The sequence below is a fragment of the Pristis pectinata genome, chromosome 5, assembly GCF_009764475.1.
Source record: "Pristis pectinata isolate sPriPec2 chromosome 5, sPriPec2.1.pri, whole genome shotgun sequence".
NCBI lineage: Eukaryota > Metazoa > Chordata > Chondrichthyes > Rhinopristiformes > Pristidae > Pristis > Pristis pectinata.
The window spans coordinates 43,134,595-43,152,612 of NC_067409.1; the positions used below are offsets into that span (position 1 = coordinate 43,134,595).

The following is an 18,018-nucleotide window of genomic DNA, read 5'->3' on the forward strand; positions in this document are numbered from 1 at the left end:
AGGAAATGCTATATTGAGAGAGGTTTCTAACACACGAGATTTATTTTTAGAATTGCTGGTATGAAGTACATATGTCCAAGGAAGTTGATGTGTGTGCAGAAATGTACTTTGTTTCACATGCTATTAAAGTTTAGGAAATGAAAGGTCATGAAAAATTAATTACTTAATATAATATCTAATATAGTTAATTAATATAATTATATTAAGTAATGTTGAGATGTGCATTGACGATTGTATTTTGGAGTGTGATGTGGAGTTTGGCTGTCAAGCTAAATAGCTGGTAAGACTGAAGATAGGGGCAGCAGATGAGAATGGCGAGGGAAGACTGAAGTAATGCAGAACCAGCAGCTTAAAGCAGATCAGAAAGACAAGTGAGGAAAGGCAAAGGATGGAAGCCTCAGGTGGCATTTACTTTTGGGTTGATTACTGCATTTTGAAGTTTGATATAGAGATGTTTTAATTATAATGGCAACTGGAAACTGGGTGAATGACCACCAGCTATTTTAGGACTTAAGGAAACTAAATTAAGTGGAAAGCTGTGACTTGAAAAAGATAATATATGTGAAATGTGAAAAGATTTGATATTTAAAGATGGGCAATATAAATGTGGGAAGAAGCACTTATTAAGGCCTGTGTGAAGGAATGTCCAGTTGAGTTAACTAACTACAAACCCTCTAATATGAGCCAGAAAAATAATTTTAAAATGTGCATACTATTCCTACCAATGTGCTCATTGAATTTTTACTGGTCAGATATGAGATAAATGAGTTTTCCCTTGATAGCCATACCTCCCCAGAGTCAGTTGGTGGACACTGCCCAAGCCCAGGAGAAAACAATTTAACATTAATATTGCTAATTTTAAGTAGGTGATGAACCATTGCAAATTTGCTTGTTGAATTTGAGATGCAATTTCATTATTCATATGGTATTATTTATAACGTCACAAAATTTGACCTGTACCTTGTGGGTTTTTACTATTCACCAAACATTCACTATCACTGAAGCATAGAACCAAAGCAGACAAGCAGAGAAGTAACGCATTGTAACTCTCAATCTATTGGCTATCAATAAATATGTTTTTGCAGTGTAGGTCTTGGTGCTCCAGTTTCCAGGAACATGATTGATTTGCTTCATGGGGTCTGTTGCGTGAACAGGTGGATCAAGGGTTGAGGATTGGGTATAGAGACTGCAAGCCAAAGGATTGGCCGATAAACCAGAGGCCCTGGAAGTGGGACAGCCAATGACCTTCCAAAATGTGGGGTGGGTGAGTCAGCTAGTCTGGGCAATGGGAGTTGATCCCAAGTGTTAAAGGATCTGCACTTTTCACAATGCAGGAGTTATATATGGTGCTACTGCCAGGTAAAAATTCTTAAATTCCCAACCAAACAGCATTGTGAGAATGTCTTCATCACATTGACTGCAGCAATTCAAGAAGGTAGCCCACCATCTTCTCCTGAGGCAAGAGAGATGGACAGTAAGTGCTTACCCATACCCGAAATATGTTTCTAAAGTTGTGAGTCATGTCATACTGGCACCTAGTGGTGAAGATAGGCAATTGGTTACTTGGGAATATCCCCTTAAGTATCCATGCACAATGGTTTAATTTTATTTACCAATGTAAAGTCATTATGAGAAGATGGAAGTACATACATGATTGTAATATATGTACATACATTGTTGTCGGAGGGGGTGATTTTGGGCATAATGCTTTACAGCGCCAGCGACCCGGTTTCAATTCTGGCCACTGCCTGTAAGGAGTTTGTACGTTCTCCCCATGTCTGCATGGGTTTCCTCCAGGTGCTCCGGTTTCCTCCCACATTCCAAAGACATACGGGTTAGGAAGTTGTGGGCATGCTATGTTGGCGCTGGAAGCGTGGCGACACTTGTGGGCTGCCCCCCAGAACACTCTATGCAAAAGATGCATTTCACTGTGTGTTTCAATGTACATGTGACTAATAAGGATGTCTTATCTTTTATCTTATATACAAATGCTTGTAAATTGATTTATAAGCCCAACTTAATTGGGTGAAAAATGAGCCCTGAAAGCTCATTTCTGGTGCCCAGGAATGCATTTTGTGTCAGACTCCTGCTGCACACCATCTTGACAAAAGCACCATTTCAACATTCAGAACACTCAAAGCAGGTACATCCTGTTACTCTTGTAAATTGGGATCTTTTTATTTAAACATTCTCCAAAACAAAATGTTTTGAGACTGGCCACAAAATGAGGCCTGCAAGCTTTGGCCACTTTACCTGGGAACACAGCAGTCAAATCATTGATCTTCAAGGAGCTGCAAGAAATTTCTATTAAAATGATTTTATTTAACTGAATGGGAAAGCACAAGAAGTAGGGGAGCTCTTCTGGCTCCACATTAAAACCATAGTTTACTGCTGGCCTTTTCTTGACACCCGATCTCTTCACTGCCCCCCCACCCTCTCAACATGCTTTCATCACAGGACAACCCTGCCAACCTTCTCTTTATGTTTAGCATGAAATCTCCTGGAGGGCGGGTGGTATTCCCATCTACCAGCTACATCCAGATGGTAAAGGGAGAATCTTGCATCAATTTTATTGCTGTTGGGTACCTACTTGAAATCATTTCTATCCCCATATAATATTTCAACTACACAGCTCCACTTTTAAGAAATTAATGTAGATTCGTTGTTGATGTTCAATTACACAAGTGATTAACACATTATCCATCCACTGCTGGTCTGAGTCCAGAATAACAATATAAACGTCATAGTTAGTTGCAAGAAAGTGTGTTTGTGTATTCTTGACCTTGTACCCAGTAAAAGTGGGCGTAAAGCTTTCCTTGATTTGTCAGTGAATAAGTGATGTCACTCCAAGAACATTAGAATGGCTGGGGTGAAATAAAAAGAACAAATTATTGTTTCTACACATTGATGATGGACCTTTACTCTGAAGTTGGCTTGCCTGAGCCTGAAATGAAAATGTTGATGCTGAAACTTAGCTTGAAGTGTAGAAAATGTTTCACGCCCCACTGTGAACATCTCTTGTGTCAGTTTTTGAGTTTGATTCGAACAGCTAGTGTGACTTGAGCAACAAACAACCTGCTGGAGGAACTGAGCAGGTCGAGCAGCATCTGTGGGAGGAAAGGAATTGTCGACGTTTCATGTTGAAACCCTGCATCGAGACTCTTTTCGACTCTTGTGTCTCCAGCTTGTGTTACTTCATTCAATTGTAGTTACTTGTGAGCAAAGCATGAACTACGTGCAGTGAAACTCAATATTGAATTTAATTTTAATAGTGAAAGATCGATGACCTGAAGTATTCCTCTCTGCACAGATGTTGCACGACCTGATGAGTATTTCTAGCATTTTATGCTTTTATTTTCATTGTAAAAGTCCAAACGTCCATGAAAATGAGACACTCTTCATCAATGATCTCAAATACACAGCCCATGGGACAGTTTTCTCTGCCTTACAGTATGTTGTGTCAATATTTTGGAATGGGAAATTAAAAATCATATTTTAAATCTTGAGCTAAGGGTGGCTTAGGATGTTGGGAAGTTTTTATTCTTGAGGTGAATGTGCAACAGTGTAATGATTTTGGGATTTATAAAGGATGTTAGGAGGTCAAGGTAAAAGGGTGATGGTTAAAGGAAGAGAATGGCAAGAGACTGGCAAAGTTGAGACAGAAAGTAGTGAAGCTGGGAGCAGATCACAGCGCATGGATTAACGAACATTGATGTACCTCCCAAGAAAAAGTCAGGGAATTCTGGAAAGGAGAACAGAAAAGCAAGCAAAAAGCAATTATTCTAAAAGAATCAGTCCTTAATTCTATAACTTTTAAAATATGTTTGAAACTATTTGATTCTACTTGTGCTTTATAGAAAACATTTGTAAATGCATTAATTATACACACACAGAAGGAAATGAGGGATGCCATTGACAAATCCCTCAATGTGTCATTGTCCCAAGATGTAATAGAAGCCATAATCTTAAATTCTGAGCAGGAAAAAAAAATCTGAAATTTATGTGTCATTGTACAGGTAATTATTTTTAATTCTCAGCCTTGTAAGAAACCACAGTGCAAGCCTCTTATATTTGCAGTAGTTCCCCAAGGAAAGAGACTCTTGTAGCCAACTATTCTGAATCCTTACAAGTCCAATTGAAATATATCTATATAAAAGATGATCTTGATCAGTCATTTTTAAGAAATTTCTGAACAACATTGCTGTAATCCAACTAAGAATGATGCATTTCCACAGGATTAAGAACCCAAGCTCCACAAGTGACATGCAGTCTATCACTGTGAAGCAGAGAGTCGTAGAGTTATACAGCACGGAAGCAGGTCCTTTGGCCCAACCCACCCATGCTAACCAAGTTGCCTACCTGAGCTCGTCCCATTTGCCTGTGTTTGGCCCATATCCCTCTAAATCTATCCATGTACCTGTCTAAATGGTTTTTTAAGCTTTGTAATTGTACCCACTTCTACCACTTCCTCTGGCAGTTCATTCCATTTAGCCACCACAATCTGTGTGGAAAAAGTTGCCCCTCAGGTTCCCTTTAATTCTTTCCCCTCTATCTTAAACCTATGTCCTCTGGTTTTAGACTCCCCTACCCTGGGAAAGAGACTGTGACCATTCACCTTATCTATGCCCCTCATGACTTCATATACCTCTATAAGGTCGCCCCTCATCCTTCTACATAATAACTATTCCTGTTGTAATTCCAGCCTTGTTTCCTTAGCTGCCCTCTTCCTATTTATATATTCATAGACATTTTCACTGTTTGTTTTAATGCTACTTTCAAGTTTGCTCTCAAAATTCATTTCCTCTCTTATGAGCTATTTAGTCTTCTGCTGCTAGATCCTAAAAATTTGCCAGTTCTCTGGTTTACCACTACCCCTTGCCACTTTGTGTAGCTTTTTCAATTTAACATTATTCTTTACCTCCTTTGTCAATTACAGATTGTGCCTCATTCTCATGGAATCCCTCTTCTTTATTGGGATAAACTCTTGCTGAGCCACTGTTCATCTACTGACCTGTCTCTTCGCTTGTTTACCCAGTCCACCTCAGACAACTCCTCCCTCATACCATTATAATTGCCCTTATTTAAATTGAACGCACTGGATACGGACCCATGGTGTTCATCCTCAAACTGCACTTGGAATTTTATATTGTCCTTCTAAATGTTTATCATTAACAAAGCATTGATTTGCCTTAGTTATCATAATATTTCCAATTCTGGGCAGCGTAGTTCAGAGAGTCTTGAGGCAGTGCTCAAGTGTTTTACTACAGAATTAGCAGGATGAATGAATTTAAATTCCATCTAGGGTCTAGAGATACTGAAATTGTTTCCCTGAAAATAGAGAAAACTCAAGCTGGATTTAACAGAGATGTTCAAAATCATGATAGGTTTTAGAGTCATAAAGTTAAACAACATGGAACTGTCCATGTTGACCATGCTGGGTTTTAATGGAGTAGATAAGTTTATATCCATCAGCAGAAGGATCAGTATCCAGTGAATACAGATTTAAGGCAATTAGCAAAAGAACTACAGGTCAGGTCAGTAGCTTTTTATGCATAAAGATATTGTGGTCTAGAATGCACTACTAATTAGTAAATTGCAGAGAGGAATTAGATAAATACTTGAAAGATATCCTATTGCAGGACTGAGGAGAAAGCAGGAAAGTAGGTCTAATTGACTAGCTGTTTAAAAGACCTGCGACAGGCCGTGTGGGCCAAATAGCTTCCTCCTTTTCTCGAAGATTCTATGATTCAATCAATTGCATATACATAATCTACTATAAGTATTCAATTCAAGGCTGCAAATCGCTGAGGAGTTCAAATAACTTCATATGTTTTATCATGATCTCTAATCACACAATAATATTGTGGTTTGTAATTACCTCCAGCTATGCATATTCGGTTCATCTGAAGGTGTATATTTGCAACACAAGGAATTACTAATCATGGGAGACTGTCAAAAAATATTTTGCTTGCCTGTCTAAGCAAAGTTATCTATCTCTAGAAAAAACTCACTAATGAGAAATAAATTGAATTTCAAACATGCCTCTCAGCAAAATAAAACAAACAAGCTGACACTTGCAGTCATTAAGTTTAGTTCACATTTCTTCATATACTGCTGCTATTTTTTTGAAAGGTAACTTCAACTTCTATTACAGTTTGCATGATAGCATTAAATCTTACATATGGAAAAATTCTGCATCTTTAATGTGGGAAAATGTCTTCATGTTAATTCTCTTAAAACAAAATTGGAAGACAGAAAAGGGAGATAAATTTTTGGCTTTTCAGTATTTGAGGTATAAGAATGATTTATTTGCCCAGCCCTTCTGCTGAGCAATTGAGCCCTGTGAGTCAGCAGCCACTTGCCTGCCAAATCTGTAGTTACAGTACCTAGAGAATACCCAGCCACAAGCTTCCACAGATATTCTTACTCCCAGCTAACCGACATAACCTAAGCAACGTAGGTCCTTTCTGTTTCCATGCCCTCAGAATTGTTTTGACATTGATGATGAATGGTGTGCTGAGATAAACATGACTGTAAACTGAAGGGGAACAGCAAGAGAAGATTGGGGAACACTGGAGAAAGTAGAAGATATTAAGAGAAGCAAGAATATAAACATGAGAAGGTTAAGATATGCAAGAATATAAAAGGTAGTCATAGCAAGGCAGCAAATGGATGACAACAGAAAATGGTAGAAACGCTCAGTAGATCAAGCAGCATCTGTGGAAGGAGAAACAAAGTTAATATTTCAAGTCAAATTCTGTTATTGACCTCTGTTTTTCTTTCCACAGCTGCTGCTAGACCTGCTGGGTGTTTCTAGCATTTTCTGTTTTTATTTCAGATTTCCAGTTTCTACAGTTTTTTTATTTTTGTGCAGTGTAAACAAACTGAGTTAAGGAAAACAGGCTGAAGGAAAATAAAGGACATTAATAAGTTTAGCTCTAAGGAGAAGTGAAAAATGTTCTTAACAGGAAACAAATAGTCCTGCAATGAAAGTTTTGCAACTCCATCCCAATGAATAATTCACAAAAAATAATTTGTATTTAAATAGTGGTTTTTACAACTCCAGGACATTCCAATCTGTTTCCAACTACATTGACGGTTGTTTGATGATTACACATGATTAACAGTTAAATTATAAATGACTAGTACTAAACAATGGGAGGGTATAGGACAGAGATTTACAGGAAAAAAAGTCTCTAGCTCAGTGCTTTTGAAAAATTTGTTTTACAAAACCTGTCATTTATTTTAATTTAGTAAATGTCTAAATATTTAAGCTTGCAGAAGATGTCACATACACAAAATGTTGTTTTAAAATCATTTAATTTCATTGCTGAAAAGATAATGGAAAGCTACTAATAAGGCATTGAGTGCGGATTTTTGACGGTAATGTACTTTTAAACTTTACTTTCATCTGTTTTATGCTCTAAATATTTCTAATGACTCAGGATTTTTTTGAAAAATCCCTAATTAATTTGCAAATTCTGATATTCAAATATCATTTCAAAAGATAACTGAAGTTCAAAGTAGGTTTGATCTAAATATGTTAATACAAGTTAGGACTTAATTTTGTTCTAGTTTTTATTATTGATTTAATTCAGAGATATTATTCTTTATTCTGTTTGTTTGGTAAAATCAATTAATTTTGTCCTGTTGGTCACTGTGTTGTATTGTGTTGTATTACCAAGGCTTATTGGATACTTGTTTTAATACTGGAGACCCTTCACACAATCCCTACTCAGTAACAGCCTGTGGAGCAAAAATATTCACACTGAGCAATTTTGGAAAAATCTTCATCTTCTTTTGCATTATCCCTTTGGCTTTACACCCCATATCCAACCAGTGTTTTTACTCTTTCCCTATCACTGCCAAACCATTGATCAGTGCATAATATGAGACAGTGAGATAGAAAATTACTATCTAAGTATTCAATATATTCAACTGGTCTTGTGTTTCTGGGGCCCATTGCCTTCAGCCATGTTATTTGGACAATTCAAGTTGTGATATTGAAGTGGACAAAGTTGATCCTTGCTAGGTCAGTAGTCTACATGCATGTTTTGAAAGCCACATTGCAGCATGCTAAAAGCAAAACATAAATACCATATGATTAACATTTGTTGTTAGTACAGAGTTTGATCTGTGAAAAGATTGACTCTTAGTAATTGTCAAAATTCTGCCAATGTACTTTTAATCCACCTTGCTACTTACATTATAGAATATAAAATAACTATGCATTATTCTTTTAGTGCTGACTGACAATTGGTTTCACACCTTATTTCTTTTTAGAACAACCCAAGACCAATGAATTACCAGTTCCAACAGAATCTAGATTACTACAGGGCACGTGGTGCTGAAATTATGAACAAGACACGGTAAGATGTCTAGACAGATACAACACTGCACTTGCTATTCTACCAAGTTGTTATTAGACAAAATGTTGACTTTTGGGGTATGTTACATAGCTAAATCATAATAGCATTAGAAATTGTGCTCTTCAAGCTTATTTCACTATTCAGTAAGCTCAGTACTAATCTTTTATATCACTCAACTTTGCTTGATTCTTTGTTACCCAAAAAGCCAAGGAGACTAAATGAAAACAGTGTACAATATTGTAAGTACGATCTCAGCAGTGCCCTTGTATATTTTTGAGGTGATATTAACTCTTACACTGATGACATTGCAGTCAAGCTAAGATACTATTTGCCTTTCTGAATGCTCATTGTGCCTGTATGTTAACCTTGTAATTTGTGCACAGGGGCAACCAAATCTCCGTGCTTCACAACATTTACTAGTCCCTTGCCTTTTTTAAAACAATGGGTGTTTTCCATTTTCCTTCTCTCTGTCATTGATATAGTTTGGAAATGGCTACAGACCAAGCACTAATCCTTGTGTTACTCTGCTAGTATGGAAATCATTGTATTCAATATTAATCTAACCTCAGGATTTATTCAGAAACAGCCATTGCTACTGCCTTTATTGCCATCCATGAGGTGTTCAGGGCTCTCACTTCTGTTGCATTGGCAAGAACACCATACTATTAAGCGGCACCTTCATGCTGTCATTTCATAGTGTTTTATATCTGCCTCATCCATGTAGGGTCTGGTAATATCTGACTTGGGTTAAAGCATGAGGAGGTAACAATAATCAGTTAACAATGGTAGTAGTGATTGATTAGTCAGGTTGCAACCATCTCATTTAAGATTTTTCATGTGGAAATGTATATAGAAACGTAGAATGAATTTTGTTGGTGATTCTTTTCATTAGGTTTGAGTGTACCCATGTTTCTTAAATATATTTAAATATTGATATTACTAATTACTTAAATATTGATATTACAAATTGATATTACTGATATTACTGATAGTATTAATCTTACTAATATTGATATTACTGATGTAGAACTATATTTTGAGACTTAGATCTATTCCATTTCCATATTCGGAATAGAGAATTCTCTGCAGAATTGACAGCTGTAATGCTCTCATTATAGTAAGGAAAACAATTGGAGCAAATTATACTTCACAGTAAAGATTTGGCCGATTTTGAAATAAGCGCCATACTATTATTCGATGGAATGGCAATTATGAGATAACTGGAATAATAATACGTCCTGGCAGTTTCACTTCTCTGCACTATAAGAAATAAATTTATTATAAACACTTCTTAGTGTCAATTACAGATTTTGCAGTCTTCAGCAGCGTCTGTGACAACTCAGAAAAATTGTTTGTGTAGCTCTGAAAATGGGGGGGGGGAATATCTCCTCAGAGATTCAATCAGAGAAGTCCAACTTACCATCAATAAGTAAAAACAAATTTGAATTCTAATTGTTTTCAGATGCTAGCAGAGTCCAAAGGCATGTTAGGTGATAGACACTATAGGTGCTCTAACTGCATCAGCAATCAGATGCCTGCCTTGGCTGAGTGCTATATGAAGGTAAAGTTCAACCACATTCCACACCTCAAGGGGCTTATATGACAGAATAATGAACCATCGAGAGAGATAACAAGGCCTTCTTGCTATGACTGTACAAAGGGACCAAAAATGGCATCACACAATAACAGCAGCAAAAACCCATTTGGCTCTCACCAGCTCTCAAAGGCTACCTCCTCCACCGATGTAGTGATAAATGAAAACAGTTGTAGGAATATAGAATGAAAACTGGAATGGGAAGATTGTCTTATGAGGACGGGTTGGTCAGACTTGTGTCCACTGGAGTTTAGCAGAATGAGAGATTATTTGATTAAAATATAAATGAACCTGAGGGATGGAAGTGGAAATGATATTTCTTCCTGTGGGAGAATCTAAAACTGGGGAGCACTGTTTAAAGTTAAGATGTTAGCTATTTGAGACAGAGATTAGGTTATTTTCTTCTGAAGCTTATGAGTCTTTTGAAAGGGAGATGGAAGCAGAGACTTTGAATAATTCTGAGACGGAGTTATATAGATTCTTGATGAGCAATTGGGTGAAAGGTTACTGGGGTAAACAGGAATGTGAAGTTGAGGTTCTGAAAATAATTCATCCTAGTTCTAGATTCCTTCACAAGGGAAAATATTGTCTCAGTTCCACCATATCAAGCCCCCTCAAAAGCTTATATGAGAATGCTAAGACATACATGTTTCAATAAGATCACTTTTCATTCTTCTGAACTCCAATGAGTATCAACTCAACCTGCTCAACCTTTCCTTGTAAGTCAACAAATTCATCCCAGGAGTCCATGAGTCAACCCAGAGAAACTTCTTTGAAATGTGTCCAATGCAAGTATGTCCCTCAAATGACACAAAAACGTGTATGCAGCACTCCAGTTGTGGTCTCACCAAAGTGCTATACAGTTGTAGTTCGACTTCCCGACTTTGCAATAAAGGTCAGCATTACGTTTACCTTCCATGCTTTCATGCCTGTTTTCAGTGTTTCATATATGAAGATGCCCAGATCCATATGTACAGCAACATTTTCTCGCCCCACTATTTTAAAAAATCTGCATTTCTATTCTTCCTGACCTTGCATTTCCCCATATTGTACTTCATCTGCCAAATTTCTGCCCAGTAGCTTCACCTATCTATGTCCCTTTTAAACATTTTGCATCCTCCATAAAACTTGATTTCGCCCCACGTTGCATGGATTAATAAATCTATTTGCCATCAGTGGTGCTAAGGCATTCCATATTTTTATACAGAGGTAAGAGAGCGGATTAGACTGCAACCACTTCAGGACCATTGATCTGCTGTCAGTAGCAGATAAAGTATTGTCAAAGTGAATTTGTTCCCATCATATACTCTTGGGGATAAATAACAGAACCAACTAATCCAGCATCAGAGACAGTTGGTCCACAATTGAAGGGAGATCTCCACTACGGCAGTGGAAATCAATGGAAATTTAGTAGCAAATATTACTGCATCAATGTGCAAAAGCTTTTGACTCTCTGAACATTATTCTGTAATGATCTCTCAATTTTCCTACAAAAAGGATTTCCTCATTTTGATCATACCCTGTGTAAAGAAGTTCTGCCCAAACACCATCTCAAAAAAGTATTTGTTCATGGATTAATTCCTTTTGCATGTTATTAGCAATTTTACTTGATACTTTGGATACAGTCTTTCTCAAATTAACTGCTGATGCTGTTAAGTACGTAGAGGCATATATTAAGGTACATCCTTCAATTTTTTTTTCAGTGCTGGGGCAAAGGTTGCTCCTCTCAACATCAATAAGGTGTCCAGCAGCTTAATGAACCTTGGACGGAAGCTGATAAATCCAGCTATCTTAGTCGGTGGTACCAGTAGCTTTCAAAACGTTGGGACAAACTACAGCAGCAATCCTTCACCCCAGCCATCTTCCCAAAAAGTAATGGTGGAACACACCCAGCATCATCAGCAACAACGAATGATGAAATCTGAAAGCATGCCTGTACAACTCAGCAAAGGTAATAAATGATAAACCTTATTCTAAAATACCTTGGATAGTAATACAGAAGATAAATCTTTACCTAATTGTTTTGTTATCTTGGAGTTCATTTGCAATTGTGGCATTTTGAGGCACAGTTGGTAGAACCAGAACCAGCTGGTGCGGTCAGAGCTCTAACAGTGTTCACTACATGATGTTCCCTGAAAATTGAAAATCACTTTTTGTAAATACTTAAACTGAAGTTTGGCTGATTTTTTTTTATTAAGAATATATACTGAATGCTTTGTTAAATAGAGTTTACACTTCACCCACTGGGCAGTAGATATCTGGTACTCTGTCTAAAAGGACAGTGGAGGCAAAAATCTTCATTGGTTTAAAATGTACCTAGATGGACACTTGAGGTGCTGAAGCTACAAAGCAAGAGCTGGGAAGTGATAATAGGCACATAAACCTATTGAGCTAAAAGGATTCCTTCATTATCATAAATTTCTCCAATTCTGTGGATTCACATTTTACCTTCCATGTGGTGTCATATCAATGCAATGTGAGATTCTACTTCTGGAATTCTCCATCTGTAGTTATATTAACTCCTGCCTTTTGATTCAGATTGCCAATAATTGCACCCCTCTATGTCCCTTATAAGGTCACCTCCAGTCAAAGCTAAAGAGTTCAAGTTTCTTTAGACATACTTAGAGAATGAAATATGATGTACTGAGGTTTAATTGTGAATTTAATTGTGTTCTTACTTTAGAAAATTGCTTGTTCCTCTTCTTTTCGATCTCTTTTGCAAGTATCAGGTGGTACTAGATCATGATGACTATCACTGACATTTCAGTGATCACATTTATGAAGAGAATTGATTTATTTATCCTCTTCATCTGCAATTACGCCATGTATGAACTTGTAAAATGATAAAAGCACTTCAGTGCTATTAGGAGTTCAGCTACAATTGTGGAACAGAGATTTGATAATGATCACTTTTCCAGGACAGCTGAATTTCCAAATCAGTTGAAGGATTCAAAGTCATGCCTGTGGAATGGCAATCCAGCTTTATACTAAATGTCTAACTTATCTCAGCTACCTTAAATGAAGTTTTTTGATCGTAAATTCACAAAATAATAAGGAAACTTATACCAGTAGCAACAGTAAACAATAAGATGGAACCACAGGAAAACAATATAGTTGAAAATGATTTGGATGAATAAGCCTTCAGCCTGGAGGCAATGAAACGTAAGAAACCAAAGTGATTAGTAGTCAGACTTGCATAAAATCTTACATTTTCTTCTTAATCTAGCATTTGTTTTATTGTAATTAACTAAATTCTAATTTACTGTTCTATTGCTCTTGAACTAAGAAGAGACATTTCATTTCTTTATTGGCTTAGAAATGACTATAGATAACTCCAAATGTAACATATGAAATAATGGTGATCATATAACCATTAATTTATACTTTACTGAATTAAGTATTGCCAGTTGTAGTTACTCCAGTGTGTGGATATGAATACTTAGTGGAGCACTATTTTTCTGGCATTTAACATTCCTACTTTAGGCATTCACAATGAAATTGGTTTGATTAAAATTAAGTGCAGTTGAGAGAAAACTAAAGGGTTTATAACTATTTAATTTTCTGAAAATAAAAACATTCTAGAGCTCAGGGCAAATAAACCATTAAATGCATTCTCTACATTTTAATTCTAAATGAAACATATATACTAGCTGGTGCCTCAGGTCTTCTTTGGTATTTCCAACCTTTGAAACAAAATATATCAAAGGCATTTTATGCATAATGTTTTCCACAAAAGAAGTAGCAGTGTCTTCCTCCAATTCTGGGTTATATGAATCAAGCTATGATATTGGTAATTCAGACAAAAAGCTCCCATTTAATTCTTCAAAATCACTCAGTATTGGAAGAAAAAAGCATTTCACTTGCTCAATGAAAACGGTAGTTGTTTGACTTTCTTTTTAAATGATTCTCAGGAGGTGGACATCACTGGTAAAGTCGCATTTGTAGCCAATCTTCAGTTGCATTGAGAAGGTACTTAGGGACTACCTTCTTTAACCACTGAAAACAGTCTGATACAGTTGAGTAGCTGACAAAGGTACCATTGTATGTGTAGTGCTAAAAGATTAGCAGATAGCTAATGATACTGTATAGCTAAGGTTAAGAAGGGAGCTAACACATCTACGGAACTATAAGCCAATTAATTTCAACACTGGTGGCAGGAAAGAGTATTGGAATCTCTATGAAAGAAGAAAGCAGGTAGTCAGAACGAAAAGGAAAGTCATACTTGATCATTCACATGCCTTTCACCAGCCTTAACCGACATCGGTAAACTAGTTGTGATTTTACAACAATCCAACAGCCTTCTTTTTATTCGTAAAGTTCAAATTCTTAACCTGCCTAGGCTTTGAGGTCTCATTCCCCAAATTATTAATTCAGATTCAGGTTCACAGTAACAGAACTAGCATATAGTACTACCTGAACTAAATGGTTTCAGAAATGAGAAAAACTTTAACATTTTAATGATTCCTGGAACTGTCTTTGTAATGGCTCTGATGAATGGCTCCAAATGGCACCACCTACTTAACTGGATCACAGAAAGATTACAATGCGGAAGAAGGCCTTTTGGCCCACCAAATCCATACTAGCTTTACACGAAAGCAATCCAACTGGAATTTGAATATGTTTTTAACTTTGACTTGTTGAGCAAAGTATTTAAATATTTCTTTGTTAACATCATTATGGTCTACTGAAGAGAACAAATATGTGTTTAGTTACAAAACCAGAATACTGTGGATGCTGAAAATTGCATAAAAACAGAAATTTCTGGAAACACTAACCAGGCCAGACAGCATCAATGGAGAGAATTAAATTAACATTTCAGATTGGTGACCATTCATTTGAATGAATACAATTACAACAGGTTTTAAAAAGTATAAAGGCAAAGTAAGGGGACTTAAAGCAAAAGGAAGGTCTGTAATAGGACACCAGGCAGGACTAAATGAAAACTTGCATTTATAGTGCATTTCACAACCTTAGAAAGCCCGAGATAACTTTATTGCCCATTAAGTATTTTTGAAGTGAAGTTACCGTTGGGATATAACAACTAATGGAAGAGTGATGGTGCAAAGCAAAGTGAGGTTTAAGGTGAGAGGGGGAAAAGTTCAAAGGAGATTTGTGAGGTAACTTTTTTTTACACAGAGTGGTAGGTACCTGGAATACACTGCAGGGGAGGTGGTAGAAGCAGATACAATAGCAAAGTTCTAGGAGCATTTAGCGGGCAAATGAATGGGCAGGAAATAGAGGGATACAGAGCATGTACAGGCAAATGGGATTAGATGGGACAAAACACCTCCTAGTGGTATGGGAAATAAGAATTATGTTATTTTCCCCAGAACCATTAGATTTTACTAGTGACATTCTTACTCATGCATATCAAATAGTCCACATCAAATAATCAGTTCGTAACTTCTACAGTTTGAGGGCGAACACCTCAGATCCAGAGTTAGTGTCCTCAACTTAAATAAAGGCAATTACAAGGACATGAAGCAAAATTTATCTGGAATAGACTGGGAAGATAAACCAAAGGATTGGTCAGTGGATGAGCAGTGGCAGATATTTATTTCATATCGCTCAGCAGAAATTCAACCCAATCAGAAAGAGTAACTCAGAGGAAAGATAGTTAACAAAGAAGTTGAAGGAAAATATTAATTCAAGAACTTGAATGTTATAATGTGGCAAAAGAAGACTGGGAGTTTTTCAGGATCCAGCAGTGGGAGAATAAAAAGCTAATGAGGAAGAAAATTGATGGAGAGTAAACTGGTAAGTAGCAAATAGCAGAAGTTCTGGATATATAAAAATAAGGTAGATAAGGTAAATATAGAATGCCTGGAGAGTAGGAATAATGGGAAACAAGACAATTTAAATCAATACTTTGCATCAGCATTCACAGTGTAGGATGCTGCAAATATCCCAATGAAAACAGATGGGCTCATTTCAAATAAGAGGGAACAACTTATAACAACTCATATCATGAGGGGCAATGTATTGGAAAAGCTTTTGGGATTAAAGGCAGACAAGTTGCCAGGACCTGATGACCTGCATCTGAGGGCTTTAAAGGTAGTGGCTGCAGAGATAGTAGAGCCGTTGGTTGAAGTTTATCAAAACTCACTGAGGTCAGGAAGGGTACCAGTAGATTGTAAAACATGTCCTTGTTCAAGGAGGGAGAGAGACAAGAAGCTGGAAACTATAGGGCAGTCAATGGAAAGAATCAAAGGAATACATAATCAAGGAAGAAGTAGCTATTCCTTTAGAAAAACTTAATACAATCAGACCAAATCAACATTGTTTTATGAAAGGGAAATCATATTTGATAAATTCACTGGAGTTTTGAAGATATAACAAGCAGAGTTGATAGAGTAGATGTAGTGCATTGGATTTCCAGAAGGCATTCAATAAGGCTCCCCATAAAAGGCTCGTGCACAAAGTAAGACCTCCGGGTTTGAGGGGAAGTTTGCTAACATCAGTTGTAGACTCTTTGTTGCATTGAAGAGTGTGTCAGAATAAATAGGTCTTTTCTGGACTGGGAGAATGTAACTAGTTGTTCTTGGATCAGTTCTTGGCCCTCTATTATGTACTATTTATTAAGAATAGTGGCTGCCACACCACAGGAAGGTTGTGGTAGCAATAGAAAGAGTGCCAAAGAGATTCACCAGGAATTTGCCTGGAATGTAGAGCAGAGGAGTCTGGATCAATGTTTAAGCTGAGAGGGGAGAAATTTAAAGCAGATATGAGCTGCCAAAGGAGGTGGTAGAGGCAGATACAATTACCATGTTTAAAAGGCATTTGGATAGCTACTTGGATAAGAAAGGCATAGAGAGATACGGGCATAATGCAGGTAAATGGGATTAGCGTATATAGCCAATATGGGCTGAAGGGGCCTGTTTCTATACTGTATGATTTTATAATTTGGAAGAGGAGACAGAGTACAAGATATCCAAGTATACTAACAACATGAAAACAAGTGGAGGGTGGGGGGGGGTGGGGTGGTGTGGATGCTGGAATGAGGTCATTTGGACTCTGCAACAAGATATAGATGGATTGATTGAGTGGGAAAAATCTTGGCAAATAGAGGCACGAGACTGCAGATGGTGGAACCTGGAGGAAAAAATAAACTGCTGGAGAGATTCAGTAGGTCAGGTAGCATCTGTGGAGGGAAATGGACAGTCGACATTTCGGGTCGAGACCCTTCATCTGGGCAAATAAAATTTAATGTGGGAAGGGTTATATGGTGTACACCTGAAGTATAGTGTAACGTTTTGGTCCCTTATTTAAGATTCACTAGCATTGGAGACAATCCAAAAGAGATTCACTAGACTAATTCCTGGGATGAGAGTGTTGACCTATCATGAATGGCTAAAAAAGTTAGACCTGTATTCTTTGGAGTTTAGAGGAATGTGGAGCGATTTTATTGAAACGTAAGATTCCACGGTGGCATGACAGGGTAGATGTTGAGATACTCCCATGAGTGGGAAAGTGGATATAGTTACAAAATAAGGGGCGAGTCATTTAAAACTGAGGTGCATAGGAATTTCTTCCCAAGAAATTTCCACTCAAGTGGTGAATCTCAGGATTTGTCTACCCCAGAGGGTTGAGGAGGCTAGATTGTTAGGGGTATTTAAAGGCAAAATAGATAAATTTCCAAAAGGTTGGGGAATTGAGGACATTGTGGAGCTGGCACAGAAGAGGAGTTGAGGCCGGCATAGATCAGCCATGATCATACTGAATGGTGGGGCAAGCTTGAAGGGCCAGGTGGCCTGCTCCTGCTCCTGTTTTCTTGTGTCTATGTTTACTGGAAACATGCATCTTAATTCATTCTGGTCATTCAGCTGAATTTCTTGGAGGAAAATGTACCTTTTAATAACAGCCAGGACAAAAGCAGTGAGTGAATTATAGAACTTTTAGGTCACACTTCCAAATACTTCTCAATATCTTTAGTTGAATAACAAGACAGGATGAACAGCAGCAATGTAAATATAATTAAGTCTGCTTACATTGGGAAGCTACAAAGGTTGCAAGTTGAAAATGTTAATGCTGGCTCACCTGAAGGCTTAAGGAGTT

General features: G+C 37.2%; 1 protein-coding gene across 1 annotated transcript in view; it reads left to right on the top strand.

Annotated features, from left to right (window-relative positions):
• tbc1d5 (TBC1 domain family, member 5) overlaps window positions 1-18,018 on the top strand; it is a 377,143-nt gene that overhangs the window by 291,587 nt on the left and 67,538 nt on the right. Inside the window, exons 17-18 of the mRNA XM_052015950.1 lie at window positions 8,284-8,369; window positions 11,667-11,914. Coding sequence (XP_051871910.1) covers window positions 8,284-8,369; window positions 11,667-11,914 — 334 coding nt within the window. The remainder of the gene's footprint in view (window positions 1-8,283; window positions 8,370-11,666; window positions 11,915-18,018) is intronic.